Source organism: Diabrotica virgifera, chromosome 6 (genome assembly GCF_917563875.1).
Source record: "Diabrotica virgifera virgifera chromosome 6, PGI_DIABVI_V3a".
In the NCBI taxonomy this organism is placed as follows: Eukaryota; Metazoa; Arthropoda; class Insecta; order Coleoptera; family Chrysomelidae; genus Diabrotica; species Diabrotica virgifera.
The window spans coordinates 35,952,395-35,969,114 of NC_065448.1; the positions used below are offsets into that span (position 1 = coordinate 35,952,395).

Genomic DNA, 16,720 nt, shown 5'->3' on the forward strand with positions numbered 1-16,720 from the left:
TTAAAAATCTTCAAAAATCGCGTTACGTAATACTTGAACGCTCCTTTATAAGCTAATAAAATATTTTTGAATTTTTTGTTTCACGTGATCCAATGACGAGTTGATGTCCACCGCAAAATCCATTTTTTTAGGTGTCTGTAAAAATTTGCCATCGCTGGCTTGTTTTCCAATATTTGCTTTGAAATTTTTTTGAATATTCTATTAATTGCTCTGAATATATTTATTTAAAAATAAAATTATTCTATCATAGTTTCAAAAAAATTCACAAAAATGTTGTTGAAATAATATTGATTTCAAATTTCAAACCATACCCCACTTACCCCACCCCCATCATAATTTAAAACGTCATCTTATAAAAGGAAAAACTATGAAAATTGACAACACTGTCTATGCATACAAATGGTTTAAGGTTTTCTCGTTTTCTCCTCTTCTCTTCAGTCATTTGTCAAATATGCCATGTGCCATGCCATGTGTCACTTAACCTTAACCAACTAAGGTTTAGTTTATTTATATTTACAATTTTCGATTTTTCAAACATTGTTAACAGTGCAAGTCCTTCGAACGATACCTATTAGGTTCCAATAAACATGACATCGGTTCAGGAAAGGCTTCAATTGAAACGAGAACCACTAGATAAATGGTCCGTAAGAGAACAACTTTGTTTGGCTTCTGCAGTGAGCAGAAGTGGAGACCAGAATTGGATGTCTGTTTCTAGGGCTTTAAAACCTTTTGGTGAACCAAATCGACCGTCTGACTGGTTTCATTTAAAAAATTGTGCGGCACAGTATGGAATGCTATTGGGTAATGTCGAGACTCCGAAGAGAAAAAATAAGAAAGCCAGTGTTGACACTGGTGGTGAAACGCCGCCAGAAAGTATTTTAAAGAGACTAAGTATCGAGAGGCAAGCAGAATTGAAGAAACTTCTTGCAGAAGAAAAGGCAGAATATCAAAAATTACAAGAGGATATGGTTCTGCTTCAATCAGGTTTGTTTATTATAGAGGTTTTAGATTTGGAACATACACTCACCGGCACAAAAAACCGCCACCCCAAAAACTGGGTTATTTTTAATGTCTTGTATTTCGTAAACCTGATGTCCGATTTAAGTAATTCTTTTAATATGTCGATACATTTTTGGCAAAGTAACGTAAGTGACATTTTTGTCGAAAATTATGTTTTTCCATTAAACTAACACTATTATTGTTTAGAAGGTACTGCCAAAGTGTAGTAAGCCTAGAATTACTTTAAACATAATATAATATGTATAGGCTTACTACACTTTGGCAGTGCCTTCTGAACAATAATAGCGTTAGTTTAATGGAAAAGCATGATTTTCAAAATGTCACTTACGTTACTTTGCCAAAAATGTATCGATGTTATAGCCTTATTCTTTAACAATATCGCTGTAATAATATTATTGCTAGACAGGTACATTGTCATTGTATACAGGGTGTACAAATCAAACTGTGTTTTTTTCTCAAACTTCGGAACTCCCTGTGGAATGTTCTAGTTTTTATAAAATACCAAAATTAAAACTTAACTATAGCCTCAGGTTTTCTTAACAGTATGTTTTTTGTTTCATTCGCTTATGTCAGATAATAAAAAAGTTACACATTTTAACAACTACCCCTGTTTTTCGTCAATACAGGGTGTTTTTAAATAAGTACGGCAAACTTTAAGACGTAATTCTACATGATAAAATAATAACAGTTTGCTTTATAAACATATGCCCGTAAATGCTTCGTTTCCGAGATAGGGGGTGTTGAAATTGTTCTTAGAAACTGACGATTTATTTATTGCTCTAAAACGGTTTGTGATATGCAAATGAAATTTGGTAGATTTTAAGAGGTAGTTATTGCGCATTTTTTGGCATACAATTAAGAATTTTATATTCACCATTGGCGTGCATATGCGTATAAACATTTTAGATATATCCTGTATGCACGCCAATGGTGAATATAAAATTCTAAATTGCATGCCAAAAAATGCGCAATAACTTTCTCTTAAAATCTACCAAATTTCATTTGCATATCACAAACCGTTTTAGAGCAATAAATAAATCGTCAGTTTGTAAGAATAATTTCAACACCCCCTATCTCAGAAACGAAGCATTTGCAGGCATACGTTTATAAAGCAAACTGTCATTATTTTATCATGCATAATTACCCCTTAAAATTTGACGTACTTATTTAAAAACACCCTATATTGACAAAAAACAGGGGTAGTTGTTAAAGTGCCTAACTTTTTTATTATCCAACATAAGCGAATGAATCAAAAAACAGAATGTTAAGAAAACCTGAAGCTATAGTCGGGTTTTAATTTCACTGTGAATCATAAATTGTTGTGTAACAAGCTTAAAGCTATTGGATTTACGGGCAATCTGTATAACTGGTTATGTAGTTACCTAACTAGCAGAACACAACTTGTTAAAATTAAACACTTTCAATCTAGTGAAATTTCCGTAACATCTGGTGTTCCACAAGGAAGCCACTTAGGGCCTTTCCTTTTTAATATATTTGTTAATGACATTAAATCTCAAATTAACTCTAGATTTCTGCTATTTGCTGATGATTTAAAAATCTATAGAATTATCGAATCTGTCTCAGATTGTGAAAAACTTCAAAATGATATTAACAAAATTATGGCATGGTGCAATTGGAACCAAATGAGCATTAATGTTGGAAAATGTCACTTTATTAGTTTCTGTAGAAGAATTAACAACCTCTTTTATAATTACAAATTAGCTGAAGAACCACTGAAGGCTGTATCAACTGTAAGAGATCTAGGTGTTCAATTAGATTCTAAACTAAATTTTTGCGCTCATTTTGATTATGTGAATAACCAGGCATTTAAAATGTTAGGCTTTATTATTAGAACTTCTAGATGTTTGCATAACATTAATTCCATCAGACTGATTTATTTTTCCCTAGTTAGATCTGTTCTTGAGTATTGCTCAGTTGTTTGGTCACCCACTTATGAAGTCCATATAGCCAAGCTTGAAAAAGTCCAAAATAAATTCATTAGGTACTTAAGTTTTAAATTACACAAACCTTTAAGTGACCATTCCTACTCAGAAATTAGAAATAAATTAAACCTTCCTAGGCTATCTTCCAGACGGATGTATGCTGATGTTTTGTTTCTTCATAAACTACTGAATTCAAAAATTAATTGCAATGATCTACTGTCTCTAATTGACTTTAATGTTCCCTCTAGAGTTACTAGAACATCCCAAAATTTTGCAATTAAATTTCATCGCTGCAACTTTGGTAGGCATTCTCCGCTGAGTAGAATCATTCTAAATGGAAATAGAATAGACCTTGATTTGTTGCTGTGCGCTTCGGAAAATGTTTGTAGACAGTGTTTAAAAAAATTTTGTAATCTTATGTGATTTATATTTGTTATTTACTTTGTATTATTTTAATATTTGTTTTTTCTATATAGCTGCATCGCCAATTTTTGTCATATATATTTACTATATCTCTATATTTATTGTATCACTAGATAATTATAATATTTTGTGTATATATTAAATTGGGTGGTATCCCGTTAATAAATAAGTAAATAAATAAGTATTTTATAAAAGCTAGAACATTCTACTCTACAGGGTATTCCAAATTTTGAGAAAAAAACACAGTTTGATTCATACACCCTGTATACAATGACAATGTACCTGTGTAGCAACAATATTATTACAGCGATATTGTTAAAGAATAAGGCTATAACATATTAAAAGAATTACTTAAATCGGACATCAGGTTTACGAAATACAAGACATTAAAAATGACCCAGTTTTTTGGGTGGCGGTTTTTTGTGCCGGTGAGTGTATAATTTGTTCTTATTTCCTAACTGTAAAAAAATGCCTACACCATTCACCATAAAACAATAATTGCTAATATAAAATACTACACTTGATTCAACTTCCAGCTACTGACAGAATAAATACAATTCACTGCATGATATTCGACTCTACATGACGAACACATTGCTATTAGCCACAAATAATCGAACTATCTTAGTCATGTCACACAGTGGTTCCAAATGCTGAAAACATGGCCATGAGGTAAAAGAATAAGTCCCTATCTAGGATTTTTATATTTACAGTTGTTTTCTCGTACTATCGTAGTGGCATAATATGCAGATATAAGGATCAGACCAGATGTATTCTTATTCATAGCATAGGGACAAATGAGCCATGTACTATGTTATTTTGGCCAGCAGTTAAAGTGAAAAAGAACGTGTATATTGAAAATGCTGTAAAACGTCGAAAGAACTATCTAATCAAAGAAAACATCTCATCTTTAACTCTATCTTTAAAAGTATAGTACTCTATGGATGTGAAACATGGCAACTTAAAAAATCCCTGGAACCACGTCTACTTGAATTGGAATTGGACTTCTGGAGCAGATCAGCTAGAAGCTCAAGGCTTGAAAGAATACTAAATAACCAAATCAGAAATATAATGGGAGTCATGTCAATCATCATAGACGAAATTCAAAGGAGACAACTAATCTGGTATGGTCATGTAGAAAGAATGGACACATTGGACAGACTGCCCAAACAAATTTTAAAATGGTTGCCAGGGGAAAGAAGGAAGAGAGGAAGGCCGAAACAATCCTAACCAGGAGGCATTCAGAATGCAATGTCGGAAAGGAATCTTCACCCTGGCAAATAGAACAACAGATAAAGCTGTAAACTGGGAACCACAAGGCGAAGAACGCTATAGATAACTGGGATAATCATAATATAACTTAAGACCTTGGCTGCATTTAGAGATATGTATTTATAAACTTACATGCGTTATGACATGAGGCATATATCTGTGGTGCTAAGGCAAAACCCGATATGTCAAAAACGTGATTTTGCAGCAGATGAGTTTAAAAGTTCGCCGTGTTGTTGTAATAGTAGACATATCGGAAACTAATTTTATTATCTACTGGTTACGTGTATGCGTTTAGCCATGTAGGGTTTTGTCATATTCTTCATAGCTCACTAGTGATGTAAAATTTCCGGAAAGATTTGAATGCCGGAAAGTTTGCGGAAACTTTCCGGGAATATTGGAAACTTTCGCAAACTTATGGTAATATTGCATTTTTATTAAAATTATTATAATAAATTATACAAATCAGTAGTTGGCTTGACTTAATGTTGTGGTATTACGGCTACAGAAAAAATCTGCTAAAAATTAAATGTCCAAAAATACTTTTAAAATTTATTTAACAATACTCTGAATATTTGTTATTAGTCATTATAACTAAAACTAAAAAAGTTGTTTTTTTTTAAATATTAAATAAAAAAGATAACATACAATAAACAACCCAATATTGATTATAATATAGGAACTTACTTTTTTTTAACTAATAATAACAAAAAACACTACAAAATTCTTAGGAATTATAAAGTATATAAATAAGTAAGAGTCTATTATTATGTATAAAAGAGTATGTGCGATAACTACACTCTGTTTCAGTGTAGGAAGCTGGTAACCCCAGTATTGTAATTGCCAAACCTTAAAGAAGTTTTGGCGCATAATCTACTGATCGTGCTGAAAGACAAATAAATTCCATTGGCCAAAGGTCTGCTTTTGCACAGGACTTTGTTAGTTCTGTAAAAAGGTTTTAGTTAATATCCTGTCTATAAACTGCATTACTAATATATGTTCTTCACTCTCAAAATGACTCCCAAATCATGATTTATAATGTATATACATTGTAAATCCCATTTCATGATTTGCAAAGTGTATACATTGTAAATCATGATTCGGGAGTACTCCTCGTAACATTCAGCATGTATTGGTTTGTTTATTTCTAGTGCATCTTTATTGTGATTTTAGTATAGTTTTAGGCATTTTTAGTATAAAACAAATAAAGGTAATTTTCAAAGCAATGTTCCTTTTGTACTTGGCAGTGGTATAGGATCGCCGGCCGTGTGAATGAAATAGCACTACTTCCATGTAAATTCAAATTACGTCACTGACTCTATGTCCAAAAGGCTCTTGGAAATATTCTCAAAAGTTCTCGGAAATATGGAAAGTTTTCGGAAACATTCTTGAAAATTCTCGGAAATATTCTCGAGAATTTTCCATTGAAAGTTTCCGGGAATATTCTGGGTCAGGAGAATATTTCCATTTTTTATAGGCGAATATTCTCGGAAACTTTCCAATGTTCGCGAATATTCGCTTGGAAATATTCTTGACTCACATCACTTACTCAATGTACATATTGGCATTGAAAACGAAAAATCGATAATTTTTGACATATCGGGTTTTGCCTTAGTACCACAGATATGTCCTGTAGTGAACCTATGCCACAGTGTGTTAAGACAGCAGCCAACTGTTAGTGTAATAAGAGGTCTATTTGTTTCCTAACGCAGCCAATAAGGAAATAAAGTGTCATATATTTTCTTTTTATTTATGCTTATTTGTAAAAATATTTATTATTTTTGCTCCTATGAAATTTTATGAATGTTTTAACTTATAGGGAAGGTATCAGAGGAACAATTAGATAAGTGGTGTCAGGAAATAGAAGATGAAGAGAACCAAAAAGAACAAGAATCCCTCACACACTCCAGATGGTTGAAAGAGAGGGAGCTACGTAAACAGGAAATTGAAAAAGTCTGGAGACCTTCAAAAACAATAATGGGACAGAAACGTAAAAGCTCAGACCGGCTAGATAATCTGATCGAACAAGAACATATGGATGAGCTTATGCTTCAACAGCAACCACAGCTCAATCAACAACAACAACATCATCAGATATATTCACAACCTTCAGAGACAATGAAACCTGCCCTTTCTCCTTTACTGACAAGTTTATTAAAATCTCCTTCACAAGTTCCAAGCACTCCTATTCTACATACAGCTATTACCAATAGACCTATTCCTAATACTAGTACCAATCCTATGATAGCAAGTTTATTAAATTCATCACCTACCGTAACAGTAAGTATATTTATCAAGTTTAGTAAATTTTCTATACCTTGCTAGACCTTGATTAATTGTTATACAGGATGTTTCATTAAGAATTGCCCATAGTAACTGGAGAAACCTTATGAAGATTCAACCTAAAACAGTTAAAGAAAATATTCCTCCTTACCGAGATACAGAGTGTTTTATTACAAATATTCTAAAATGATTTTAGCCCATTGTTTTAGCATCTTCCAATATTTTGTTCAAACTTGACAAACAGTTTACATTATGGTAGGATACTTTAACCAGTATTAAAAGATAGTTTTCCGCTGTTACCAGAGGCGTACTGTAGGGATATATACTTCCTTTTCTTCCCTTTTCCCCCTCACAATCTACGCTACTGTCATAATAATCATTTTAGGATGTTTCTTTTTAATTCTTTGTTACTTTTTACATAAATATCCTTTTGTCTCAATGCGATAGAGTAAGTAGTTTTCAAGTTATTTGCCTTTAAAGATAAAGGATTCAATAAGATTGTGTATTTTAAACAACATTCAATAAGATTAATGTCTCGTTGCACCAACATGTCTTAAGCTTAAGACGTGATTTAAGCTCATGCTTACGAAACATACGCGTTGGAGCTTTGAGTCTTAGATCAATTTTCAGCTTACCACAATTGATTGCCACGTGGATTGCATCTTAAACTTCATCTCAGTTAAGATAATCGAAAATTATGGAGCTATAAGCCGAGCTTAGTAAGCTGGAGCTTAAGATTTGTTGGTGCAACCAGGCATGCTTGGTTGCACCAATATGTCTTAAGCTTAAGACGTACCTTAAGCTTAGTTTATGAGATATACGAATTGCACCGTTGAGTCTTAGATCAATTTTTAGCTTAAACCGATGTTACTCTCAACTTCTCATTATTCTCAGCTTAAGTTGCTGTCTGAGTTTAAGACATACCTAGACAGCCATAATTTATAAGATGTGCTGGGCTAAGTTGGAGCTTAAGATCTATTGGTGCCTGTGGCGGCTGGACAGAGAAGGCAATGGAGGCTTAGCCTCCCCATAAATTTTTTACACATGTTACCTACACGGTTTTGTTTACTTTGCTATTTTGTTTTGCGTTAAAGATATCGGAAAAAGTTATTTGAACAAGTTGTTCCAAATATTATTCTAACCTCACATACCAAATTTCATCACAAAATTAGCACTTTTAGTTTTTTCATTATTTGTAGTCAGGATCCTAAAAATGGAGCGGAGACTGCTGGCCGGGAAGTTTCACTTGTTAAAGCAGGCCGCGCATTGAATCGGCATATAGACCAATCAAGTTAGTAGGTAAAAAATAAGCCGTTTTTCGACATAATTGAAAAGACGAGGTTTTACAGTTGAAATGTGTAGTATGAGATATTACAAAAAGGATACCATCTTGGGATTCTTAATTTTTTTAGTGGAACATTTTTTAAATAAACAATCAAAACGTCAAACTTAGTTTTTTGCTCATAACTTAAAAACTTGTTTATTTAGAAATTTGACGTCCACAGGTAACTTTTTCAGAAAAAAAAAGATACATCGAATGAGATACACCAAATTAAAATCGGTTAATAAACAAAAAAGTTATTGCAAAACGGACGACAAAATCACTGTTTTTGAATATTGTTAATAACAATTTTATTGTTATAAGTTCTGAGGCTGGTCCAGTTAATATGGCTGAATGTATCTCAATAATCAGGGACTCATTTCCTTCGTTAAGATGTATACTAATACCCTATGAAAAAAAAAGTAAAAAAATTACATGTACGTACACAAAATTATTTGTTAATAAATAGCAGTTTTTAAGCTTATAAACAATTACAATAATTTCGTAGAAATTAGATCAAATTAAATGGCAATAAAAAAATACTGAAAGCTGGTTAAATACACAACTTCTAAAAAAAATTTTTAGGTCCTACGACCCTTGGGGTCTGAGATAGCCCTTTTTTTGAAAAAATCACTGTTACGTTAATTAACAACACTAAGATCTGAAATTAACCAATCTTTTATAAGAAAAGTCAAAGTTTTTAACAAAGTTTTTTGCAAGAAAAAATGTTAAAAATTGTTTAAATAGGAGTGTTATAAACACAGAGTATTTTGCGTTCCGACTAAAGTAAAAAAAATGATGGGCGCAGCCGAATGAGAATAAATTCGCGGACTAGCATTCGCTAGCGCTAGACCGTTGCAGCCCATTTTTAACATTGACAGTATACCGGATTTGAAGCTTAATATTATATTTATATATTTTGGTAGAAACTTGAATTTTATGAATATTATTATGTTGCACATTTATTTAGTAAAATTATATTTTAAATAAATACATTTAAAAAATAATAATAAAAAGGCCACAAAGTCAAAATATGCAACAGAAAAAAAGTTACGCGACCTTATAGACGAGTGGTACGTGGTACTCCCCCCCAAAAAAACGCTCATTTCTCGAGATATCAACCACGGTGTGGTGAATGGCTAATTTTGGTCTTACTTTATACTTTTTATGGTGCTGAAAACGAAAATGAGTTTTATTTTAAATTTTAGATGGGGAAACATTGTCAAAATCGCAATTTTACCCTAAAAATAAAAAAAAAGATGAAATCACGTTTTTCTTAAAATTTAAAGTTACACCATTTTTTTTTTCTATAAAACATTTTGTTCTCTGTACTCTAGATTTTAACTTAAAATTAATTAAACAGCTAAATTTCAAATTTTGTTACTCAACTTTTGCGATTAAACTTTGCAATTCAAGAATCTGCACCTTTTACTTCAAACAATTTATAACTTTCTTTATGGCAAGACAGAAATATTGAAGCAGGTCCCATTGTCTTCAGAAAGGTGAGAAATATATACTATAAAAATATCAGAAAAAAATATTACAATGGAACAGAGTTGTAGCAAATTAAACTCAAAAAAACGTGATTTTTTTTTATTTTTAGGGTAAAGTTGCGATTTTGATAATGTTCCCCCACGTAAAATTCAAAACAACCCTAATTTTAGTTTTGAGCACCATCAAAAATATAAAGTATGACCAAAATTAGTATCAGTATCTCGAGAAATAAGCTTTTTTTGGGGTGTGCCGCTCGTCTATAAAGTCACATAACATTTTTCCTATTGCACATTTTAAATTAAATTTTTTTGGAAAACTTCTTCATAAATTATATTTTATTTCTGTGTTAATTAAAATTATAAACTAAAAAGTTTGTCACTCAACTTTTTTAAGTAAACATGAAACTAACGAAATCTGACGACAAAATGTTTAAAAATTAACAACTTCTCTTTTAACGTGTTGAGTCATTTTGGACAAATCTCATTGTTATCTAAATGCTTAAAAGATAACACAGTAAAATTTTCAAAAGGAAATATTTACAGCGACCAAAAATACAGTGAGTTAAAATTGAAAAATCATCAAAATTGATTTTTCGCATTTTTGCATAAAATTTGATTTTTGAACATGTTCCACTAATTCTAGAAAAAAATTAACTCCATATTCGGATTCAGAGACCTCGAAAACATAAGGAATGACGAAAATTTGTCATTCACCTTAAAGTGGATTTTTGTGGTCGGGATAACGTAATTTTAATAGTTGCTGCCGCATGCCGGTCGCCAACCGCGCCCACTATTCAGTCAGTCGACTACGCCCGCTATTTTTTACTTTAGTCGGAACGCAAAATACTCTGTGTTTATAACACTCCTATTTAAACAATTTTTAACATTTTTTCTTAGTAAAAACTTTGACTTTTCTTAGAAAAGATTGGTTAATTTCAGCTCTTAGTATTGTTAATTAACGTAACAGTGATTTTTTCAAAAAAAGGGGCTATCTCAGACCCCAATGGTCGTAGGACCTAAAAATTGTTTTTGAAAGTTGTGTATTTTAACCAGCTTTCCGTATTTTTTATTGCCATTTAATTTGATTTAATTTCTACGAAATTATCGTAATTGTTTATAAGCTTAAAAACTGCTATTTATTAACAAATAATTTTGTGTACATATATGTAATTTTTTTTACTTTTTTTTTTCATAAGCTGTTAGTATACATCTTAACGAAGGAAGTGAGCCTCGGATTATTGAGATACATTCAGCCATATTAACTGGACCAGCCTCAGAAATTAGCTCGTTTTTCAAAAAATTTTATAAACAAATTCAATTTTACGAAAACTATTTAACAGATCTGGACCATTTTTGTACACCTTTCAAACACCATAGTGCCCTCAATTTTGGGTATATTAAAACGTATTTTAACAAACAATAAAATTGTTATTAACTATATTCAAAAACAGTGATTTTGTCATCCGTTTTGCAATAACTTTTTTGTTTATTAACCGATTTTTATTTAGCGTATCTCATTCGATGTATCTTTTTTTTCTGAGAAAGTTACCTGTGGACGTCAAATTTCTAAATAAACAAGTTTTTAAGTTATGAGTAAAAAACTAAGTTTGACGTTTTGATTGTTTATTTAAAAAATGTTCCACTAAAAAATTGATGAATCCAAAGATGGTAGTCTTCTTGTAATATCTCATACTACACATTTCAACTGTCAAACCTCGTCTTTTCCGTTATGTCTAGTAAAAACCTAACTTGATTGGCCTAATAGAGCGATCAGCTCGGCTAAGAGCAATCAGCAGATTTTGCTATACATGGAAATAAATGAGCCACCGCGCACCGCTTAAGAACGTTCGACTGTCGAATGTTCATACAGTTTCATTACATACGACATGCATTAGTTTCGTTACTTACGGAATAATTCTTCTGATTGATTTCTGTACCCAGATATGACAAGGCATCCACACTTTCAACAGTATAATTGTCTATTGTGATATTATTTTTATTGTCATGTGTTCTTTTGACGGTCATGTACTTCGTTTTTGCTTCGTTTATTTTAAGCCCCCTTTTCGTCCTTCGGTATCAATATCTTTGAACGCTTAAATTAGTCATGGCTTGTTCCTACTAATGATAGCTACATCGTTTACATATGCAGCCCCTAATGTCCCCTTATAAATATTTAATTAATAGTTTTTATTGCCCTTATTGTACCAAATGAAATTCATTTTCAGGTATCTCCTGGTCTACAACAACTCGTTAGTTCAGCTATTGGCCAAGAAACGCCAGAATTGGTTGGACAAATTCAGCACCATCAGCCACAACAGCACCAACCTATTACAAACGACATCTTGGATGATCCAAGCTTGCCTAACATCAAAATTGACGATTTGGCGAACAGTATATTGGTCCAGGATGGTCCCCTGCCAGAAATAAAGAAAGAAGAAGTCGATGATATTATATCGGAGATCATAGAGAATGCGAATGATATTGTAACTGATCCCGAGCAACATTTAGAATTGGACGTTAACGGAGATATTAATATTAATTTGGAGTTTGACGATGAAGATGACCTTCAAGACATTGTAGAGCCCAAGATTGAGGTAAGTGTTAGTAATTACTAATTTAGTATAAACTGACATTTAGTATGGTTAAGTTGAACTAGTTTGGGCGGTACTATACCTCGTTTTAAATTAGGAGGAATAATTCAAATTTACAGCGCCATGCTTGTTTGTAATTAGTCCAACCACAGGCAAGTTTACTCCACTAAATTATGAAATTTTGGCACTATTGACATTTATGAAAATTTGACACTATTGGCATTTAAGGCATTAAGTTTTTCGTAGCATCTTTAGTGATGCCATAGTAAGATTCTGACTGAAGACTGAAAAAGCCGGTCTTACCCCGCTACATGCTCCATCTTGCCCCGTGCACTAATATTTGCGGTGTAAGACCAGAGTTGTGATTTTTCCAGTAAATTTCAAATAATCGAAAGGATTTATTTCTTTAACGTAAGCTTTAAGCAATGTTCTTAATACTTACCAAAAATAAATGCACAAGACATAAAATTTGCTGTAAAATACCGGCACTTTCTTCAACAGCTCTATGTTAGATATCTACTACTCATGTACTCAGATTTTATAAATGGCAAAATAGTGGCAGAATTACTTCTGACTGAGAGACATCTATGTCAATCAGTTCATACTAATCTAGTACAGATTTCTGCTTATTAATTTGTACAATTAAATGTATCTTATGATAGATTTAGAGCTAATACGAACTTGTCCCGTTTACGATCTTACTCCACTCCACCTTATTTCCTTTAATATCCACAAGTGAATAAAGTATAAACTAAAAGAAAAGAAAAGATGGTTCAGATTTGATTACAGTACAGAGCCTCTACTATGTGCTTATACGTATTTCGGAATAGCCGTTTCCTCATCGGAGCACCTGGGTAGAGGCACTGAAATGCAATAAAATCCTTTCATCCTTTCCAAAGAATCAAAGCTGAACAATCTTTTCTTTTCTTTTAGTTTACACTTAATTGTCTTTTGCCAGGTTGTCGAGGAGATTTTGCAGTTCCTCACCAGTTTTGATTTCATGAGTGGGTTTTTTACTGCCAGAACAGTTATCATTGGATGTGGAAAAATGGGGAAATAATAGTATTTAGCAAAATTTCTCCTTAAATTAATACTTACCTTTTTAATGAACTTTCAGCCAAAAGAAGAAAAGAAAGTGGAAGAAAAATTTGTTACTCCCGCCCCGGTTGTGGATCCTTTTGAATTCCAGGAGGATCCTGTCATCCAACCTTCGGTGAAAGTTTCCAACATTAACAAACAGGACCACAAACCGTACGTTCCCCAGTATCAGCAACAGGCTTCTTATTTGGAACAAGCAAGCACCACCGGCAAAGAGATCGAACTGCAGCAGAATAGAAGTCAGTATATTCCTAATGTCGAAGAGCCGAAAGAAGAACCGAAAAATACTTCGCCCGTTATATCACAGGTTAGTAAATGGTAATTGAAGCGTATAGAATCAAAACCTGTTATACTTTATTTCAAGTTAAGAATAGAACATTGCGAAGATAGCCCCATGCATTTCTTATAAAGATAGAAGCGCGCCGATGCCACACCGTAGGTACTGATTAAAATGAATCGTATATCGGCAGTCGAATAGCCACCCGTGCCCGAGAGGTTTATCAACACTGATCTCCATAAGCGTAACATTCTATTCTTAACGTTAAATAAAGATTAGATCCATTTTTTGAAATTTTTTATGAGACTGAAAAAACGATTAAAAATTTAAATTACCCAAAAAGTATCCGGCATTTCTTAATCAAAGTGGCATTAATAAATTCATAAAATGGAACAATAATATGGTATAGTCATTTATTAATCAAAGTGGCATCAATAAATGTCATAAAATGGCACACTAATTTGGTATAGCCATTTTTCTGTATGTCCCTTACATCTTCAGAAATTTGTACTTTTAGTTTGGATTTAGCAGATTTTGATTCTAAGCACACGTAAGGCCCGGCGCAAATTGAACCTAAGCGAGACACAACCTGCACCGGCTAACTGCGTAGACAGTTTTGCGCATCCTACTATCAGTTCATTAGTTCGCAGGTCTCGCTTGGGAACGTTTGTCATCGGCGTACAGTTTTCTTGGGCCGTGGGACGCGTGACTCACCGCCAGATGTTTATTTTTACTTGTTTTTGTTTGCGAGATGGACTTATCCGAAATGAATACGGATGGTACCTAAGTACAATTTATTATGATAAATAAAAATATTAGCATAGTCACACCCCGAGTGAAAACTGCGTTGTCTTTGTCATTAAATTCTGATAACTTTTGGTAGACTAAATAAGCGGCGATACGAAATTAATAATCAAACTTATGCCTTTACAAAAACACATTATTAGAAAAATAAGGTGAAAAATTATTCATGTCGGCAAATTCAACTTGTTGGCAATTACATTTTGGTTTATTACATATTACATTTCTTATGCTTAAAAATTAAAAACGAAATATGCAGATAGTGTTTTTTTATGACCTATCAGTAGCGGAGGGATTATGAATTATTACCTGCAGTAATTGTAAATGATTACGATCCTGCAGTAATTGTAAATTATTGTGATCCGAACAGTAAATTGAGGAATATGAGTTATGACCGAGCAGTAGGGGAGAGATTATTTTAAATATGTAGGTATTATGTGCAGAAATAAAATACTCAGTGTAAAATATCTTTTTATGCACCCCCTTATGATCAAATTCGATGTTTTAGAAAGTCATACCGCTAGGACTACTAGGGACGTGTAAGATATTTTTAAAACGTTACTAGTAACAAGTACGGAAATACCGATTTTAAGTTGCCTACTCAATACAGTACAAGGATCAGATACATCAGTCTTTTGTAATCAGTATTTGTACTCGGTACCACTGAGAACCGGTATCAAAAGTAACCGTTACATGTCCGCACTGATTTTGCCCGTCTCGATTGGTCACGTCGATAGCCAACGGTTGGGTTGGGTTGTGTTCAATATGCGGCACGCTAGAAAAATAAATGCACGGGTCACCCGTCCCACCGGCGCAGGTTGTGTCTGGCTTAGGTTCAATTTGCGCCGGGCCTAATACTGTTCATTTTCAACTGCTTTTAGGCGCAATTAATGCACTAAGAGTAGGCATTGAACCATTTTGATAGCTAAACATACAAAATATACAAGAAAAAGAAGTATTTTATTGTTCATAAAACTATGGACATAGCAGGGTTTAATTCTACTTTAACATTTCAGTGTTATTTTGTGTTTTTGAGCCGAAACCTTATGCCTGTGGATTAATAGATACTTGAACTTTGAAACAATGTAAAAAAAGGAAAAACGAAAAATTTAGAATTTAGCAGGTTTTTGATTCTGATTCGCTCAATTTGTTCTTTACTTTATTTTATTTTTAACGCTTATCTTAATTGAAAACGCTTAATTTATTAGTCTTTATTTCTTACTTATTTACAAACACTTATTATTTAATTTATTACATTCGCACTTATTTTTATTACATTTAAGTACTACACTCACCGGCAAAATCAACCGCCCACCTTAAAAATCGGTCATTTTTGATGTCTCGAATTTCCTAAACCTGCTGTCCGATTTAAGTGATTTTTTAATATACTATAGTAAATTAACGCTGTAATAATATTTTTGTTAAACAGGTAAATTTTCATTGTTTACCGGGTGTACCAATCAAACTGTGTTTTTTCTCAAAGTTCGCATCACCCTGTGAAATATTCTAGCATTTATAAAATACTGAAATTAACACCCAACTATAGCCTCATGTTTTCACAACATTCTGTTTTTTTATTCATTCATGTTGGACCATAAAAAAGTTAGGTACATTAACAACTAGTTATGTTTTTCATCAATACAGGGTGTTTTTAAATAAGTATGATAAACTTTAAGGGGTAATTCTGCATGAAAAAATAATGACAGTTTGCTTTATAAACTTATGTCCTCAAATGGTTTATGTATGTCCGGGTGATATTACCCGTATGCGCACCAATTGTAAATATTAAATTCTTAATTGTATGTCAAAAAATTTGCAATAAAACTTACGAAATTTCATTTGCATATCTCAACCGCTTTTAAAGCAATAAATAAATCGTCAGTTTTCAACACCCCGTATCCCGAAAAAACGATGCATTTGCGGACATACGATTAAAGAGCAAACTGTCATGATTTTTTCATGCAAAATTATTCCTTAAAGTTTGCCATACATATTTAAAAACACCCTGTATTGATGAAAAACATGGCTAGTTGTTAAAGTACCTAACTTTTTTATGGTCCAACATAAGCGAATGAAGCAAAAAAACAGAATGTTAAGAAAAAGCTCAGGCTATAGTTGGGTTTTAATTTCAGTATTATACAGGGTGTCCCGAAAAGAATGGTCATAAATTATACCACAGATTCTGGGGTCAAAAATAGGTT

General features: G+C 32.6%; 1 protein-coding gene across 3 annotated transcripts in view; it reads left to right on the top strand.

Moving 5' to 3' along the window:
- Positions 1-447: 447 nt before the first annotated feature.
- Positions 448-16,720, top strand: part of LOC114332307 (bromodomain-containing protein 8) — a 64,338-nt gene continuing 48,065 nt past the window's right edge. For 2 of the 3 annotated variants that reach the window (XM_028282088.1, XM_028282089.1), the window contains exons 1-4: positions 448-984; positions 6,475-6,935; positions 11,978-12,346; positions 13,461-13,748. In XM_028282088.1, the coding sequence (XP_028137889.1) occupies positions 588-984; positions 6,475-6,935; positions 11,978-12,346; positions 13,461-13,748 (1,515 nt within the window). In that variant the 5' untranslated portion in view covers positions 448-587. The remainder of the gene's footprint in view (positions 985-6,474; positions 6,936-11,977; positions 12,347-13,460; positions 13,749-16,720) is intronic. The other variant, XM_050652618.1, reaches the window with a different exon arrangement.